The sequence below is a fragment of the Gigantopelta aegis genome, chromosome 3 (assembly GCF_016097555.1).
Source record: "Gigantopelta aegis isolate Gae_Host chromosome 3, Gae_host_genome, whole genome shotgun sequence".
NCBI classification, from domain to species: Eukaryota; Metazoa; Mollusca; class Gastropoda; order Neomphalida; family Peltospiridae; genus Gigantopelta; species Gigantopelta aegis.
The window spans coordinates 47,968,540-47,988,542 of NC_054701.1; the positions used below are offsets into that span (position 1 = coordinate 47,968,540).

At 33.7% G+C, this 20,003-nt stretch overlaps 2 protein-coding genes across 3 annotated transcripts in view; one reads left to right on the top strand and one right to left on the bottom strand.

Moving 5' to 3' along the window:
* LOC121368150 (ataxin-7-like) overlaps positions 1-5,531 on the bottom strand; it is a 41,595-nt gene extending 36,064 nt beyond the window's left edge. Inside the window, exons 1-2 of the mRNA XM_041492752.1 lie at positions 5,426-5,531; positions 5,199-5,267 (exon numbers count right to left, since the gene is read on the bottom strand). Coding sequence (XP_041348686.1) covers positions 5,199-5,267; positions 5,426-5,513 — 157 coding nt within the window. The 5' untranslated portion in view covers positions 5,514-5,531. The remainder of the gene's footprint in view (positions 1-5,198; positions 5,268-5,425) is intronic.
* Positions 5,532-5,789: 258 nt separating this feature from the next.
* Positions 5,790-18,446, top strand: LOC121368151 (THO complex subunit 7 homolog). 2 transcript variants are annotated; one of them, XM_041492754.1, is made up of 8 exons: positions 5,790-5,805; positions 11,191-11,308; positions 12,545-12,672; positions 13,370-13,456; positions 15,088-15,145; positions 15,724-15,790; positions 16,630-16,699; positions 17,283-18,446. In XM_041492754.1, the coding sequence occupies exons 1-8, from the start codon at positions 5,790-5,792 to the stop codon at positions 17,309-17,311; spliced, it is 573 nt and encodes a 190-aa protein (XP_041348688.1). In that variant the 3' UTR covers positions 17,312-18,446. The 2 variants fall into 2 exon arrangements, with proteins under 2 accessions (XP_041348688.1, XP_041348687.1); XM_041492753.1 differs by lacking the exon at positions 5,790-5,805 and adding an exon at positions 8,800-9,119.
* Positions 18,447-20,003: the final 1,557 nt, after the last annotated feature.

A 20,003-nucleotide genomic window follows, 5' to 3' on the forward strand; every position in this document is an offset into this window, starting at 1 on the left:
CTATTGATTTCTCAATGAAAGCCGTCAGTGCCATCATTAAGTTTGAGCCCTGTTGATGTAAATATTTTAGGGTAGGATACTGTTGGGAATTGGTTAGAATTTCATCATCAGTTATAATTGGCTGGCACCAACCAATCAATTTTCGATTACACAGTTCGATTACACAAAATTACATGAACAGAAAAAGGAGTTGAATTATAAAAACCATGCACATATTGTTGTGTTCACCAGGATCTAAACCCTACAGATGGATAATTTTACCGTTAATAACTATTTAATATCTTCATATCCTAGTAGAGGACTGATGAAACGTGAAATTTTTTGCTTTTACAAGAATATTAAAAAAATTATTGATTTGTCAATCAGAGTTTCGCAAAACTAGTAGAATTCTGGCAGGTTAGTAAATTTTATTTGGTTCTGGTCCAGCTCGCTAGTCAAATATTTTTTAATTAGCCACTTTTGAATAGTTTTCAAGGAAATACTGTAAATATATAAAACTGGCTAAAACAATTTTCATCTGAATAATTTTTTTCTGAATTCAAATGACTACAATAAGATCATCATTAGCTGTTCAATTTTTTTTTATTAAATTTGAATTCCTACTATTATACATTATCCTATGGTTTGAGACACTAGAAAGTGTATTGATATATATTTAGCAGTCATAAATGTCAGTCTTTATTTAAAAGCAGGGTCAGAAAAATAAATTGAAAAAAAAGAGGAACATTGCGGTATGTAACATTTAACAGGATGAAAGTTAAAAGTTTGTTTTGTTTTATGACACCACTAGAGCACATTGATTTATTTATCATCAGCTATTGGATGACAAACATTTAGTAAATTTGAAATACAGTCTTAAAGAAGAAACCCGTTACACTTTTCCATTAGAAGGGGTCTTTTATATGCACCATCCCATAGACAGGATAGCACATATCATGGCCTTTGATATATACCAGTTGTAGTGCACTGGCTGGAATGAGAATTAGCCCAATGGGCCCACCGATGGGGATCAATCCTTGACCGACGCGAGTGCTTTACCACTGGGCTACACCCTGCTCCCTTTAACGTGATGAAAACAAAAACTGATAATCTATGTGTAATGATTGAATATTATAAATATACATAAGCTTTAAAAGTTGTCTTCTACTTTCTGACACCAATGCATGTATTATAAGTAATTAAAATTATTTACCGTGATTGCATTTAGTTTAGTTTTTTTTTAATTTAAAATTTAAATTCTATTTAACATAAATAGCATGGCTCACAATGGAAAGAATTTTGTTTTAGCCCATTTTCCCATATAGACAGTATTTCCATAGACATTATTTAATAAAAAGGATAATATAAAGATAATTTTATAAGTCACATACTGAATGCTGTAGCCACTTTGTATAAAAATTAGCAACTGGCTAATTTGGCAATGTACTTGGTGAGCCCAGATTTAGTACCTGTCAGTTATTAAAATTGCATGAATTGTGAAAGAAAAATCATGCCTCGACTCCAGAAAATTAACCGTAAGTTACATTAAAACAGGAGATTGTGTACAATCACTGATAAAATGAAGACACTTCTGTATGGTTATTGTTACAGTTACAACTATTTATAAATATGGTCTGTCATTCAACAGAGCGAATGGCAGACTTTCGTTTCTGTGAAGCAATCAAGATTTCAACATTAAACATTTACAGAAAAAGAGTAAAGGTTTTTTTAAAGTAATACCCAATTGTGATAACATTGTTCTGTTGTCATTTTATTTTTATCTTCCTTGAGTATATCAACATAGATATCTAATCGCTATCTGATAAATGAAGGTTTTTTTATAAATATTATTCAGTACCCACAACATAGCCCAACTGTAATGAAGAACACTACAACAGGGCTCTCTATGGGAAATTCAGTCTGGGGATCAATGACTTACAGGTTAATTTTTCAGGTGTCAATTATAGAAAATTGAGGGTCATGGGCTTAAGTTTATATCTTTATAAAGGTTATTTGTATTTGTTTTTAAGCTAATTAAGGATTTGTGTTTAATTTAACAAATATGAAATAAAATTCATTTATTATTGTATTAAAATATCCATTTTATTTACAAGTGTTCTAGTGATTAAGCAGAAAGAAACTGACAGGAATGAATAAAATGTGGAGGGGGTGGGGGGGGGGGGAATAGTTCGATTAAAGTTCATTTTATTTTATTCACATACACAATGTACTGCGATACAGGTCTGTTTTTAAAATAAGAAAAATTATTTGGACTTATTCGTAACTCTATTAGCCATCAATCGAACATGGGAGTTTGGTTTGTAATATAACTTTTTCAGTTCATTTTTTAAAATAAAATAATACAATGTCATAAGCACCAATTATCTGTGGTAAATCTCATCCCGCGCACCTAATGTAATTCGAGAAATTACGGCCGTATTCGGCAATTCATATTTATCACATTGAGCGGTTCTGACTATTGCATATTTTCGTACGTTCATAAAATGTTAGTAAATGATTTCGGAAAATATCCATTCACACAATCGAAACTAACTTTTGTAGCATTTAATAATTTTCCACTAAAAAAATTCAAAGATTTTTTTAGGACAACTGAAAAAAAGGTACTTTTAACAAAACTCAGGTCCTTGCCCATTGTACATCAAATTTGTGATTTCATGCTTATATGACTCTGGCTCCCGGGACATCAAAATCCCTGCTACAACTTCCACTATTTTTATAAGTAGTGCAAACTATAACAAGATAAAAAGTCTTTACTCTCTCTTTTTTCACAAACTGACTGGAAGTAAAAATCAACAAGCATGACTAATTAAATCTTCAACTGAACACAAAATATCAGACGACAGATAATGGTCACACAAAAACAGTATCACAATTCTGATCATATGACAAATAAAAGGTGCAGACCCAAGTTTCAGCCCGTAAAAATGGACACTAAGTTCAATTTACAAAACTTAAACACATCTGGATGAGGTTACAACAGAGTAAAACAAGTAAGTGTGACAATTACACAGTGAAATACCCTTAAAAACAGACTAGAATTCGCATTTTCAAAAATATGAAACATGCATTTTGTGATATTAAAAACTCCAGAATGACCAGGAACACTTTGGATGTACGGAAATGGACAATCTAAACAATAAAATCTTAGTAATTACTGATTTTAGTTAGCAAAAATGTCTCTAATAGTGAAAAATATGCCTTAGTGTTTAACTAGGGTCTGTGCAAATAACTTTTTGTGTAAGTATTAAAAGATTTGGCATACAGTTAAAAAATAATAATCATTTTAAAAGGGATCAATTTTTTTTAATGATTTAATATAATAGGGAATAATCTTTTCTCTTTTTTCTTGCCCACCTCCCCTGTGTAAACAAATGTTCAGCATCAGTATTTTTCATCACTGTAACCGACATGTAACATAAACAACTGTTAAATCAAGCTCTGATAATTCATGCACATTTTTTCATTTTCCCAACATCAGGCCCCGTGTTTATGCCATTCAAATAGCATTATGTTTAAGTCTGAACTTTATTAAAGTCTAGACTTTAAGTTTTATAAGCACAGGCCCTGGTACAATGCAGGAACAAAAAAATGCTACAGCTATCTTGTTTTATTTGATAATGAATCATATCCTTTAACGTCACAGACCCTAATTTCAACATATGAAAATGCAACCCCTGCAATTAAGAAAATGTCCACTGCAAAAAACAAGCAGTAGGAAATTCCACGGCATTGCAGATTGCCGTGGGCAATTACAGGGGTTGAAAATGAAAGAAAGAAAGAAAGAAAGAAATGTTTTATTTAATGACGCACTCAACACATTTTATTTACGGTTATATGGCGTCAGACATATGGTTAAGAACCACACAGATTTTGAGAGGAAACCCGCTGTCGCCACTACATGAGCTACTCTTTCCGATTAGCAGCAAGGGATCTTTTATTTGCGCTTCCCACAGGCAGGATAGCACAAACCATGGCCTTTGTTTATTCAGCAATTCCTTATAAATATATTAGAAACTTTTCATTTTTGGGGGGATATAAAAACAAGGGAAGTGGTAGTGCTCCTCATTAAAATCATTATCTTGGGTGCCAAATAATATATACACTGCCCTTACAAAAACAAAACTGAAGATGGAAATAAAATGAACAATTTGTTTTATCCTACTTCAGGGGATCACTTTACAAAAATCTTGATTGTTTTTCATACATCTGGTATCTTTATTAAAATAATAATATTTAAACTGTTCGGTTCAGCAAAACGAATGACCGTGAATGTCAGACCGACAACATCTCCGGTTCAACTAACGATACATAAAAGATGAATCAGCTTGTATTTCATACCAACTTTTTTGTACCAAATACTCGGGAGCAAAATAAGTGTTATGTTTTTCCACAAAATTGACCAACACACAAAGATATATGGTAACCAACCTTAATTTTTGTTGTTGCTTTTTGTGAGGTTTTTTTTTTTTTTGAAGGGTGGGTGTCATGTGACCACCATCTTTTAATTTTTACCTAGTCAGAACACTGGGTAGGCTTATGTACATTTTTAGAATGATAAAAAATGCATTTCGTGGAAAATTATAAACACAAGCATGACCAAAAACATGTTGGATGTGATAAAATGAATAATGTAAACAATAAAATGCAAATATTTTCTAATCAAAATTACAAATACAGTTCTAGCAGTGAAAAATATGTTGTAGTGTTTAAAACTAGGGTCTGTCACTTTAAAAATACAATAACATGATCCCATCCATACAATGATACATTATTTGTAACTAAGATTTACTGGTATTTTTGTTGCAGTTAAAGCATTATCGACATATTAATTATATTTCCAACTAAATATTTTTGGCATCTGATGTTATACCGACATCTTTTTTTGAGTATATTTGCTCCAATATATTACAACACTGGGACCAGTACAGTAATGTAAGTTTAATCATGTATATATATATATGGAAGCTGTCTTGCACTTGCTATTATATTAGGCTGATCAATGCAGCAATATTAAAAGCCTAAGTATCACAATTTTTTTTTTTAAATATAAAATAATCAACAATAACTACTTTAAATGTAAACTAGTGTCATTTAAAATGTTTTAACACATCATCACATGTAGCCTTTGACATGTCAGAAACGTTGTTATGAGAACAACGATTATCGCAAAATAACTGACCATCGACTATGTATCTTACCATTTCTTCGAAGTTTCATGCTATCGCTTTCACCAGATGTGGTTTCTGGTTGTGTTTTGCTCTTGGAGTCTGAAAATAAATTAAAACATCAAAATATGACACTTGTCATAATAACCAACCTCATCTTAGTTGCGCGAACATCGTGTTTTTGCGTGCGGTTTACCAGTAACTACTTGAATGAATATTACTCATATTAACACACATGAAAAATAAGGACATTTATTTACCGTGTACATCTTCTAAAGACACATGTTCCTCCCATGCTGTCCATGGTTGGCCAGCAAAAAGCGACGGACTTCTGTCCTGGGTCGCCATTTTGTAGTTTCTTGTTGCTTTTTGCCGAACCGTAAATGCCCGAATCTGACATCACAATCGGATTCAAGCGAGTCATTATACTTCCGCTTCCAACTTTCACAAATATAAAAACAAATTTATATACCCAATTGACATACACTTTATTAGTAACTATATGTATGCAATGCAATTATACAATATTGAAATCAATATATTAGACCTTTTTGGGACACTAAATGAAAATAAAAATACAATATAATTCTGATTTGTTGCAAGTGACCCATAAAGTAACATAAAATGGCGGTGTCAGATGGTTAGTTCACGTGCATAAACAATAACATTCCGTATTTTGTACCAGCCATGTACACACACAGCAAATGTATTTTAGAATGGATTCCTCAATTTATATAAATTGATACTGTACAGTTAATTTTGTTATTTTACTTATATTAACTTGGTAAAACCTATATATATATATATGCGACCGCAGTTTTCACTGGATTTATAATTTTATTTTATATTCATAATATTGGGCCTATAGTCTGTCCCATCCTAATACAATAATGTATTTTTTTGGTCAATAATTTCAGTTTGCTTTTACGTAAAGTAAACAAAAATAAAAGTGTTTTGGAAAAAAAAAAATATATAGACGAGACAAGATAATTTTTATTCAGGTCTAGTGTTGTAACGATAAAGTTCATAAACCGGTATACCGCGATAATTGATCAGTTCGATACAAACTGCGGTACAGTTTTGCGTATTGCGATTTTTATACACAATTTTTTTTTCCTTTTATCTTATTTGACTTGAAATAGGCAAACAAACAAAAACCACATCATTTTATTAATTGGTGATGACAGGAAATGTAACAATCGCGTCAAGCGTAGTCGGCTTACTTGTTGGCATACGAAGTGATAGGTCGGTTATACTTGGTTCTAACTTCTAAACAAAACGTGTTAAAAGTCCAATGAAAATAACCAGTTAACGATAATTACAAATAAATGTTTTGTTTCTTACACATTATCATTCATTGTTCATTTACGTTGGAATACGGCTACGGCTATCATCTTCAAAGAAATAAACCAACAAAATAGGAATCACACTTCGCTGTTTTTCACTGAACTCGGAATACTTCGGCCGATCATTCAAAATACCTCGGCTAATAACGTCGGCTCTGGTTCGGTCGATCTGGTGAAACATTGCGACTCAATACGTACATTTCCGTGTCAAGTGAGCAGCAACAGAAAAGCCCGATAGTAAGGATTTCCGAATGTGACAATTTATGAATAGTTTGACACCGTCACACCGGTGTTCTAGTAGACTAGTATTGTGTTAAATAAAAATATGGCCTAAAACATTTTCCCTGACAGCTGAAACTAATAAAGATAATTAAAAAGTTATTCCTTCTGTTTTCATTAAAAAAAAAACCCCATAAATATCAAATTTAAATAATATCAACTATATTGCAATACAGTTTCTTATATCGCAATACGGTTTTGACCGTATTGTTGCACCCCTATAAAGGTCACAGGCCCATAATACAGTCAGAAACTGTTATACATATTTGCACATGTGTAGTCTTTTGACAGTATACTATAGGTATGGTGTTTTGAAGAAAAAAATAAATATATATATATATTTATGCTATTTAGAAAACAGTCAGCTGAAAAAATAAATAACTTGTAGGAAATTCCAGTCCAAAAGGATGTAGAATGTATGTTACATACCCTATATGTAGCTGGTATTCAAAACTAGTGGCACCATGTTTCAAATGTTTCTCAACCGAAATAGTGCAACAAATGGACACACAAACCAAAATTGTATAACCTACCATACTCACTAAATCCCATTTGAAGTACTTGTGTCATTATTAACAAAATAAATCTTCCAGTGACAACCATCAAAAGTCTCCAGCCATTTTAAGTATGCTACATAAAGGGAAGCAACTCGCCATGCACATGAGGAAAACATAACATAACAACGTGAAATTCCATAGTATGAAAAAAGGCATTCCCTGTAAGAAGGATAATAGAATAAAATAAATAATAGTCTGGCATCATGTTCTCGATACATTAAGCAAAAAATCAAAATATAATAACATTACTTACATGAATAATCTTTTACCTTTCTCAAGTCACAGTTTATTGTGAAAAGCAGTGATAATCTCCAAAAATAAATTTTGCCTCCAGAAAACAAGCCACTATGTCGTACAGGCAGAGGTTGAAATGGCCTGTGGCCAGGTCGCCAAATGCAATCAATGTCCCATTTGGACGACTTAAATATAAACAATGGTGTCAGTTGGCCAAATAATATTATTTAGTCAATCTTCTTTAGAGCTATAACATATGAGCCACTATTAATATTTGTATTGCATATATTTATTCCAAATTAAATTCTTACTCGTGGTTCGCTTACTATAATTTGCCAACATCCATTATAATTTTTTGGGCCACCATATTTTTTGGCGAGTTTCAAGTCTGACAGGTGTTTTCTCTATGTTTTGACAAACGTCATGTGTTTTCGATAGTTTCATTGGCTTTCTATTTTTGTTCTTGTTACAATAGTTTACATAAAATTCAACTTTTCAAATTAAAATTATAAAATGTTTGTAACTTGTAAAACATATTGAATAATTTTCAGAACAATAAACAGTTTTAACTGAAAACATATTGATGTTATGTTCTTGTCATAGATTAACGTCTAATCGTTTTGTACTTCGTATCAAGGGCACCAAAATTTGGATTGCCACCTTAAGTACTTTGACAGGGGTACTGAATTGTATATATTTAAAAAAAATCTAAATGCACCAATCTGCCTTTATTTGTACTAAATGTAAATGCACATGTAAACAGGCCCCCATCGGAAATTACTAAAAAGAACTTTACTGTGAATGACATAAGAGGTAACCCTACTGACTGTCTATAAATTTTATTGTTCAGCATAAGGATCATGGGGTAATAGTATATCATCTAACTTTGACAGATCAGATGTCAGCGTAGCAGACGATAACTTTGCAGGGATTTCTGATAACTGAATTTCGCTATGTGAGGCATTTCATTGGTTCAGAAATATTGCAAAATTAGCAAAGATTTATATCATTAACACTATTTATAGTATTATAATTAAAACATAAACTTTGTAGTATTTTCAATATTGAGAGAAAAAAGACACTTTGTTGTTTCTTTTCAGGCTGATAGTAACATAATATCTTGGATAATCTCGCGATACATGCAGTTACAAATGAAGTATCGAAAACATGTTGATTGAAATTGTATGATGGTGCGATTATATGTTCTACCAATGTATGAGCTGATGAGGGGAATTGCAGATGTTTGGCATAGATGGTCACAATAGACTAGCCTCTTTTGTTGTTGGCAAGAAATTACGGGCCTGTTCGATTTGTTGCTATTGGCAAGATCTGGAATGTCGAGGTGGACAGACATGAAATCACCAAAAAGGAAGGGTGGGGTGTGTGTGTGTAATTTTTGGCCAAATAATAATAGTAATAAATTTAATTATCAATATTTTTATTTGTGCTTTTTGGTTATTATTTTTAAGAGGTTCGGAGCCCTGGACTAGTTTCTGATCAATGCTTTTCAAACCTGGTCATCATGTATTCAATTAAAGGTAGGGTCAACTCAAACAAGAGCCTTATGTGTTGGAAAGATGCATACCCGGACCACCAACACATACTGACACTTTAGCAAATGAAAAACGCGTAATTTTAGAGTTAATAAAAAACCATGATTATTCCTGCTAACTGGGGGCAGCCATTTTGTTTCGTTTTTGTGATGATCGGTGGGATAGCTTGGGGCGAAGTGACGTCGGCTCCTGACCATCTCCTGTATGTACAGTGTAAACAAAAGCAGTAATTTTCGACAAGGTGCTTCTCTTTGATCAACCTGACTTGTAAAACAGCATAAATGACGTAATAATATAATAAACTATTTAACTAAATATATTTCAAGTTGCATTAACGGAACAAAATGGGGATTATAGTATTTTTCTCTGTTTAATAATCCAAAGGAAAAAGGTACACTATTACGCCTATTGATATGCTACGCTGGAGCAAAAACGACAACCCACGATACCCAAGTGATAATTTTCTTTTCTTTGGGACTACGTAATTGGTCAGTTCTGTGGTTTTAGATGGATGACCTAATGACCACTCTATCAACTTTATTTCTTATTGTATTTTTTTGTAATGGAGAATGTTCGAGAGGCAGTAGATTTAGGACAAATAATTCACGAGCCCCTTAATGCAACTTCACATAGGAATAGGATCATGATTTATCCCATCCCTAGCCATGCAAGACAGACCCATTCCATGACGTCAGCCCATGCGGAATAAATCTGTCTTGCATGGGCTATGACGTCGTTGAATTTAACATGGGGAGTATTACGGCGTTGGTAATATATGATGAGTTGGTTAGTTTTAGATCAATATTTTGTTATTAAAACTTCATTATAAAAGCTGTCTTGTTAATTTGTAGTGTTAAATTATATTTAACACATTCAACAGATGCAGCAAATATGATAGTGTAGTTTATATATGATAAAACAGTGAAATAAAGAAGTTACATTTTCAGCCATTTTTGTTTGTTCGTGTAAAATAATGGTTGATTTATCGAATGGATGGGAGAAAAAGACTCCATCATATGCGGTAATGTGGGATAGAAATGTGGGAAATGAAAATTTCATGTATTTGGTGTAACATACAATATCATTGGATGATTCAGCACTTACAAACCAATGACACTGTTGGTACTAAATATGACATAATCCTGATTTGGCAAATTTTTATATACAATGACATCACATTCAAAGAGTTTTGTAATTGTTAAATTTGTAATAAAATGTTATTTTAATACAATTCTTTGCAAATTTTAAAAACAAAATAAATAGAACTGGTTTTGAAAATTATGACTGAATAAAATACAAAGTTAATGCAATACTCATAATTGTGTGTAAAGGTTTTTAAATTGTTCCTATATAGGTCTACTCATAGCCGACATGTAAGGATATAAAAAATAAAAGGTTTTTAGATAGAAAAATAGCTGAGGTAATAAAGAGAATAACAAACTGTACCAGTTATAATAACTGCTGACTCGTTTGTTATCCTCTATGCTAATTCTGACACACTTCCTATGAAACATAATAACACACAATTATGATACAGATGACATACATCACTGAAGCTTGTGCTTAACTGTTTTGTCTAAATTTTAATAATCTGGGATTTCGCATCCGTTTTTATACCCCTGTCTATGATGGGTTGTATTATAGTATGGCATTGTCCGTCCGTCCGTCTGTTAACTTTTTCTTGTAGTGAGATACATCCCGCCTATGAGCGTATAACATGGGGGGGGGGGGGGGGGGGGCAAAACCTGAAAATCAGGCAAAAATTATACAGATATTCGAGCAAAATATGCTAACCTGAGACCTTTTTACTATGTATTTCCATCATTCTACCCTCAAAATTAGCTGTAATCCATGTAAAAATGCATAGTGATTCGTTTGCAACCCTATATAGCTGTTTGGTAGTGATGCTAATATGAATAAATGTTGTTATCCAGATTCTGGCATTTTCGTTGAATTTGGACAAAAGCCCCTTTACAAAAATGGAATGCCATACGCCTGTGGTCCCGGCTACTGCAATACACGTATTGGTACATGAACCTTTATTGTATATTTTCAGATGACATTATCAAGCGCCGCCTGCTCATAGATGGAGAAGGTGGCAATGACGACAAGAGGCTAAACAATTTACTAAGAACCTTTGTTAGGTGGTGCAGTTCTCCAGAAGATGAAGATAGGTAAACTAAATACTTGTGTGCATGGGCATCAATCTGGCTTTAAAAGGGGGGGGGGGGAGACGTGTTAGTGTGTGTGTGTGTGCTAAACGAAAAGGGGGGGGGGCATTTATATAGATTGTCCCCTGGCATTGAAAAGTGAGGGGGACGCGTCCCCCGTTCCTCACCGATCGATGCCCATGCCTATGTGCATAGTGAACACATCTAGGTCAAAATTGAATGTATTACATAGTTCTAATCCTTGTTCAAAGTAAGTGAACAAATCAAATGCCATCATGCAACTAGCTCCAAAAAAGAAAAGAAAGAAAGAAACGTTTTATTTAATGACGCACTCAGCACATTTTATTACGGTTATATGGCGTCAGACATGGTTAAGGGCCACACAGATATTGAGAAGAAAACTGCTGTCGCCACTTTATGCACTACTCTTTTCGATTATTAGCAAGGAATCTTTTATATGCACGATCCCACAGACAGGGTAGTACATACCACAGACTTTGATATACTAGGCATGGTGCACTGGCTGGAATGAGAAATAGCCCAATGGGTCCACCGACGGGGATCGATCCCAGACTGACCGTGAATCGAGCAAGCACTTTACCACTGGGGTACATCCCGTCTCTAGCTCCAAAAATGACATGTTCCAGTGGTTAGAAGGCCAGCTTATCTCAATCTGTATAGTCAACCATTCACCCTTCATCCCCATGCCTGTTACAAGGAAGTGGGGCAGGATTTAGCTCAGTTGTTTGAGTGCTCGCTTGAGGTGCTTGCATCGCAAAATCAAACCACCTCTGGATCCATTCAATTGATTGGGTTCTTTCTCATTCAAATCAGTGTACAACATGTGGTCAAAGGCCCCTGGGGGTATTTGCTTTCCTATCTGTGGGAAAATGCAAATAAAAGATCCCTTGCTGCTAATGGGTTTCCTCTGATGAATATGTGTCAGAATTAAGACTATATCTTAAAATTACAAAATGTTTGACATCCAATAACCGATGATTAATTAATCAGTGTGCTCTAGTGGTGTCGTTAAACAAAACAAACTTTCATTACAAGAAGTAGCGGACTTGCCCCATCCTTTCCTAAGCTATCTGAATCCCATTGTACTGTTTCAGTTAAAGCATGCAGTCAATTTATTTCAATTTCTGTATCAGTTTAGGTTTAGTCATCATTTTGTTGGATGTTTTGTTGTTGTTATTTAAATGAGTTATTTATATTAGTTACGTTATTTGGTTTCAGTGACATGGCTTATCACCGGATGATGGCTACACTTGCTCAGTGCGAGTTTGTCATGGAGAAGTCTCTGCTTGTTTCTGAAATGAACCTCAAAGAACAAGAAAACTATGAAAAACTCAGTAGAGATATAGGTTTGCAAAATCTGATTTAAAAAAAAAAATTGGGGGGAGGGGGGTGCTACTTGCTTGCGCAGAATCATACAGGGAAATTAAATTTAATATTATTGTACAGTTATTTACTCATCTTTTTCTACTTTATTATTCTGCATCATATCTCCCAAGACAAAATTATGTTGTACTTTTGTTCTAATATTCTATTGAAAAATTTCCAGTTGGTATTCTGCTATTGCCGACTTCTTATTGTAATTTGAGAACAAAGCATTTAACCTCTTTTAATATTTTATCAATATATACAAAAAATGTCCATTGTTATGTGAAATCACAATCTAATTAAAATTAGCTCCACTATTACATGTGGATCTAACAGCAGCCATTTGGCGCTCATGTCCACCAATTAAAACCTTACTTGCAGAATCATGCCAGTGATTTGAAAATAATTTGAAAACATTTCGAATTATCCTGAGGGTATACGACATATTTCATGTGAATTACGAAGGTTTTGATTGGTGGACATGAGCTCCAGCTGGCTGCTGTTAGATCCACATGTAATAGTGGAGCTAATTTTAATTAGATTGGTGAAATCATGAAGTCAGATGTGAGAGACAAAGCACAATTAAAATATTTTGTTTTGTATTTTAGCTCACTTTTTGTTGTTGTTGATAGATTATGTTATAGGTTGACTCTTAGTATACTTTTTTGTTTTATCTAGCTGATAAAATACAACAGGCTGCAACTAACATTGCTGAATGTAAACAAGAACTGCAGCAGGCAAAAAGAATACGGAAAAATAGACAAGGTAAGATGCATGTAAATTCAACACATTTGATTTAGATTTTCAGTTTCAGAAGTTTTACATAACATATATGAACACTGAAGGCATAGAAGGGTGTGACTAGTTTAGATATAATAATTAATAATTAAAAGTATAATGTCCTTTTTGATATTTGTATAGATTCATTATTATTAATACTTAACACTATAGTGTATTAAGTGGAAAACAATTTGGGGTGTAGTTTTGTGCATCCAGTTTAAAAAAAAAAAAAAAAAGTGTTTTGGAGCTGGGTTTTGGTGGGGGGTTTTGAGGGATGGTGAATAAAAGAATGCTTATTGATGCCAAGGTATATACAAATATCAGTGGCGGATCCAGAAAATCCATTTAGGGGGGCCCCAGTGACATGAGGCGGAATGCCAATGGAACTTTGGAGGAGGTTTGGAGGGGATCTTAAAAATTAAAAAAAAAAAATTAATATATAATAAAGTTATAACTGTTGCAAAATTTAGGGGGTGGGCTCCTGGGGCCCCCCCTAGATCCTCCTCTGAATATAAACAATATGTGACTGCAGAATTTGCATTACTTTAAAGCCAGATTAAGAAATGAAATTCCAAGAATGTTTTTGGTTTTATTGTGAAGGTAAACATCTATGTCAGGGGTTTAAGCTCCAAAACTATTAGCAATTGGGGAAAATTTGATCAAAACATATAGCCAAATTAATGTAGAAATGTATTTATTTGACATTTCTGGTGAACCATGTCGTGTTAAAGGTCAAGGCGTTCTGAATGAACTCTAAAATGGGGTATAAAATAGTCTGAAGTTGTCTGAATGTGTCGGCAAATACACAGGCAAATAAAGAGTGAGCTAATGAACATGGTGGTAGATTGACAAACAGCATATGATTTTCAAATTAGCTTTTTAGTAATTTAGTCATGAAATTACTTCAACTTTGGCATTTGGTGGAAATAAGCTTACACCCTCGTGTTACAATGGATCCCTGCTCACTGTGGCATACCAGGAAATGAAAATGCAGATAGACTGGCAAAACCGGGTGCAGCTAAAGAACAGGAGGATGACTGGGTGACATACGAAGAGATGAAATCCCATATTAAATCTATCTATAGACCTCCCAAACAAACCAGTGATTATTACCTGCTGTCCCATCAGGAACAGGTCATCATTTTCCGACTAAGGACTGGACACAACAGGCTGAACCAACATGCATAAGAGGTTCCGGCTGGTACCTTCTTCCATGTGCTCCTATGGAGAAGCAGAACAGACAACCGAACATGTCATCCAAGACTGCATAAACCTTCAGCAGCTGAGGGAGACTACCTGGACAACTACAACAACTCTCCAGAAGAAGCTGTATGGCACAAGAAGTGATCTACAGAGAACATTATCGTTCATTGTCACTGCTGGCTCGATGTGTAGTCAACAAGCGAACGAAAAGAAGCTTATGCCCTGCTATGTCAGTGGTGTCATGTTAATTTTTGCTCATTTCACCTATGTAGTTCGTCCCATTAATTCTCATATACATTCAGCAATATTTCACTGAGACAAATTGTTCAGGTAACCAAAGTAAACATTTATAATGTAATGTTATGGCTGTAGTTTCATTTATATGACACAAAACTATTGCTATTGTTTTTCAGAATATGATGCCCTGGCTAAAATTATTCAACAACACCCAGACAGACAAGAAACTACAAAGTATGTGTATATACAAAGTCTATGGTTTTGTGGCTCCTAGTGCTAAACTTGGAGAAAACTCATTAAAATAGATCTGATGTAATGGTTACAAATAAAGCTATCCCACAAGCCTTGATGCCGTAAAGATGTTGCTGAAAATTTCCACAAATTGGTTCTTGGTATTACAAAAAATTGATCCAAGCTTGACAACTGAACTAATGTAAATGTTGCCAATCTGGATTTGTGTGTAATAAACTCCGACATAAAAAAAATATCAATCAAGGTTGTGTGGGTTTTTAAAGAAAGAAATATTCCAAAAATATATGTAACCAGTTGTCTCACATTTTAATATAGTGATATTTACTTTAATTTCCTTTTAAATTTTTATTCTATACATGTTTTTTAAAAAACATATTGCAGTGTTTGTGAATTATCATAATACATTTTTACTTAGGTGTATCACATATGTGAGTAGAAAAATCCAGAGGATCAAGTTTTTAAGACATCAATGATTTTTTTACTTATGTATCTTTACAAAGGCATTCTTAAGCCACACAATACCGTCTATATTTAAAAGTTCACTTTTTGTTTTCTTACAGACAGTTACAAGCCCTGGATAAGGAGCTCACCTCATTGGCTGAAACTAAAGAGTCACTAGAAGGAAAGGTATGTTGTGTGTCAGAGGGCGTACATCTTGTTTTTCTGTCTTGACAAATATTCACTCCCACTGGAACCCATATTAAGAACTTAAAGAAAATTCATTAAAAAACTTTTTTTTATAAATATCTTCTTGTGAATCGCGAGTACTTTATGGAAGATGGGGTTTGGTTCCTTGTGTCTTACGAATACAATGAACAAATGTTTCAACCTTTAACAGAGTTTATGCAAGTGATGGAAATCTTTAAAGTTATGAAGGAATTTGCAAATGTCATTTTACAGGCCTGGAATGCCATGGAAATTTTTATATAGTCAAGAAAGATGAAAACAAATTTTCCTCCATTAAAACAACCCATAAATTGGGGCAATCAACATACAAAGTTAATATTATCACTGAAAATCATCAAAATGGTCATGGTAAATGCCTATGAAAGTCATGGAATTTTGTCGATGACAAAGTATATGAACTTTGTTTAATCAGTGTTTTATTTTCTTCCTGCAGTGTTTTGAATATTTTGACTAGATAACAAACACCATACATAATAGGTTTAAGTTTAGGATCGATTCCCGTCGGTGGGCCCATTGGGTTATTTCTCATTACAGCCAGTGCACCACGAATGTGTACGGAAGGCTGTGGTATGTTATCATGTCTGTAGGATGGTGCACATAAAAGATCCCTTGCTACTAATGAAAAAAAATTAGCAGGTTTCCTCTCTTAGACTATGTCAGAATTAACCAATGTTTGACAGCCAATAGATCCGTGTGCTCTAGTGGTGGTGTTAAACAAAACAAACTTATATTCTAGCAGTTACTGTTTTCTCTTTTTGACAATTTTTCTTTATTTTCAGCTTGACCTAAGAAGAAAACAATTTCTAGTTTTGATCACTGCCATTCATGAGCTACAAAGGATATTAGAAGGTAAAATCAGATTATTTTCTGCTCATTATTTGACAAAGCCCCCATATTCATTATCTCCCTTTAATACTCACACGCTTGCCCCCGATGTGTTTTATTTCTTCTCCTGAAAGATGTTTTAATAGTGAAATTTTTATTTAAGCCAACATATACTATAAATTAATCTTATTAAAAACAAGTTTTAATGTTATGAATCATGATTATGTTATATGAAATATACCTGTTTAATTGAACATCTTTTATGGAGACATTTTGAAAGATTTGGATTAAGCTTGTGCCTTTGATGGGTCTGCTTCATACCACTTACCTCTGGACAGGTTAAAATAAGGACTCGTGCACTTTCCTATAGATTTTTTACTAAATGTTTACTTCAATTCTGCAGAGTGAACAATAAACAATTGTCAACAAATCTGGAAAATTTTACAGGGTCTTGAAAAGCAGGGGGTTACTGAGAGTCTTTCATTAAGTAACACTTTCTGGGTGGTGCTAAAATGTGGAATTCTAGGTCTTTACATTCTGAATTTAATTAAAAGCAATGGGTACATTTGGTAATAAATGTTTTTGGGTTGTTTTCAATTTGTTACAGAGGATGAAAAAGAAGCAATGGAAACCTGATACACGTTTCATAAGGCTCAAGCAGAATGTTGCAGTTTATTGTGGAGATATACATTGGTACAGTCTGTTTTAATCTCGGACACCTGTGCAGATGGAATTCCAATTTGTTATCGAGAACTTTTAGAACAAAATTTGTAAGTTATTGATGGTTCAGTAAATAAGTGTATTTTATTGGTACGATTGTTCGAAAGAAACTTACAATTTGTTCCACAAATTTATACAAATAAATCAGGGAAATGTCTGAATGTCTTGAAGAACTTTGACCTTCAAAATTTACCTTCCTGCTTAGTGCCTAAAAGATAAAAGAGGAAGCTGAAATCGGATAGAATTTTTTTTTCATTTTGTATCAAATTAGGAATAGGCATATTTAACATTTTAAAGTTTGTTTTGTTTAATGACACCACTAGAGAACATTGGTTTATTAATGGATGTCAAACCTTTGGTAATTGCGACACCGATTTTCCATTAGTAGCAAGGGGTCTTTTATATGTATTTTCCCATAGACAGGACATGCCACAGCCTTTGGTATACCAGTCGTGGGTCACTGGTTGGGACGGCAAAACGTCCAATCAGAGAATTGGTTCACCGAGCAGAAATGAGCACTCTACAGACTGAGCTAGATCCCGCCCACATTTTAAAGTATGGCTAGTTTGTGTCCAACATTGGGTTATTTTGATACTTGGTCTAGCGAGGAACTCCGTTTCTACTACATAAGCTACTCTTACTGAACAACAGTGAGAGATCATTTTCCTACTGACAGGACATCACAAATGACGATATCTGTGTACCATTTGTGGGGCACTGGTTGGACTTCGGGTGGGGGGAACCCAACGGGCTCACTGAAGGCAGTCGATCATATAGCACCTCAGGAATGACTACCACTTCAGCATGGTTATACCCCTAACCCATTATATATTCATTATCAGAATTGTTATTTTATTTGTTGTCATAATGATACAATAACTGAACTATAGTCATCCCAGTAGTCAAAATTATTTATCACTTTTTTGACGAACAGTATTCTTCATTTATCATTATGTGTAAAGTGTATTTTGTGACTATACCTGCATTGACTTAAAAGTTACAAAATATGCAGATAATCTATTTTAAATCCAAATAAAATTATTCAAATCCTTATGGTTTCATAGTCTTTGTTTCAGACTTGAATTGTATATATGGATCTTTACTTGGTGCGCACAATCTTGAAAAGTTTTGAATATTGATGAGGGGCCTAGAAAATGACATTGGGTCCGAAAGTACTTGACAAGTCTTAATGAAAAATATGAAATAAATAAATCGTGGTTTGTACAGGATAAAAAAAAAATTCAAGGACTTTTCCAGGTCCATTTCTCAATTTTCAAAGTGCCTTAAAAAGACTTGATTTTGAATTAAATATTTTAAGAATGTTCATTAAAATGAATTAAAATGTAACTGGAAAGAATTTTGGGAGAAATTCTGGATTACAAAATACAGATTGACAATCAGTCCATGAAATCTGAATTTATCCGTTTATTTCAGTCGGGTTTGTTTCAGTGTTTACACAACTGCAAAAAAGATACACAGTAACAGCCATGTGCACATATAATCGGCCATGTTACCATTGTGTGAAATAGGTCAGAATTTCATTTATACGTTGTAATTTTCACGGTGATGAGACCTTGAAAACTGAGAAATGGACTTGAAAAGTCCTTGAATTTTTTTTATTATCCTTATGAACCACAATTTATTTATTTCATATTTTTCGTTGAGACTTTTGTCGTCTTGAATTTTGTGGGTTTATTTGTTAAACATAAAACCAAAGTATACCTCATTTGTAGCAATTGCATCTCCATTCTCAGTTATTTTGTATCCTAACAAACAAATCAGATTCCCCCCCCCCCCCCCAATTCATCATTCATCCGGTAAAAAGATAAAAAACAAGAATGCAGTTTGGTTTACCATAAAATATAAGCGATGGTGAGAAAAAGTACTGGAGCCAATTGCGACTAGCGCATCCACCTGTCGTATGTTTACATGTTTGGCATCTATTTCACACAGAAAATTACATCTTTACGGAAGTTGGATCATTATAAGGATGAGAAGAAAAGGAAATATGTGTACTTCAAACTGTAGTAGTAATACTAGCAAAACTAGGTTTACAATGTTTAGGTAATTGAACAAATTGCTCACAACTGCATCCCAACATTGACCATCATCAGATATCTGCACCTCTATACAAATATGGTCTTCTTCATAGCTAAATAACTGATATTACATGGCATCATGTCCATAGAAGATTAATCCATTGGTATTATGGAAAAACCTGGGCAATTGTATGGAGCAAATATTATTTGAGAGACTTTGTTCAAGTATGATGTATAAATTTGGAAGTGGATTACTTTTAACACTAGTTAACAGATCTGCTACCGTTTCAGGTGATGAAAAAAATTCAAGTTGCTATAAAAAACCTAATTCATCCCTGTGAAGTCACACAATTTGAACTCTGATTGTGGAAATCAACCCCACAATTAAATTAACATGTATGTCATAAACAGATGGAGCACTGCATCAAATAAACATGCAATTTATGCCTAATACACGATGTTGGTGATAATAATGCAAAATCGGAAATCACAGATTAATATTTAATATGTGTATTTCGCTTAATGCCAGCCTATCACTAAATCATTACGGTGGCTGCTGAGAGGATTTC

What these genes read in the sequence shown, in the direction of transcription:
- LOC121368151 (XM_041492754.1), top strand. An exon ending in AAAACTCAGTAGAGATATAG is followed by an intron (nt 12,673 to 13,369) that starts GTTTGCAAAATC and finishes TGTTTTATCTAG; the next exon opens with CTGATAAAATACAACAGGCT. An exon ending in AAGAGTCACTAGAAGGAAAG is followed by an intron (nt 15,791 to 16,629) that starts GTATGTTGTGTG and finishes CTTTATTTTCAG; the next exon opens with CTTGACCTAAGAAGAAAACA.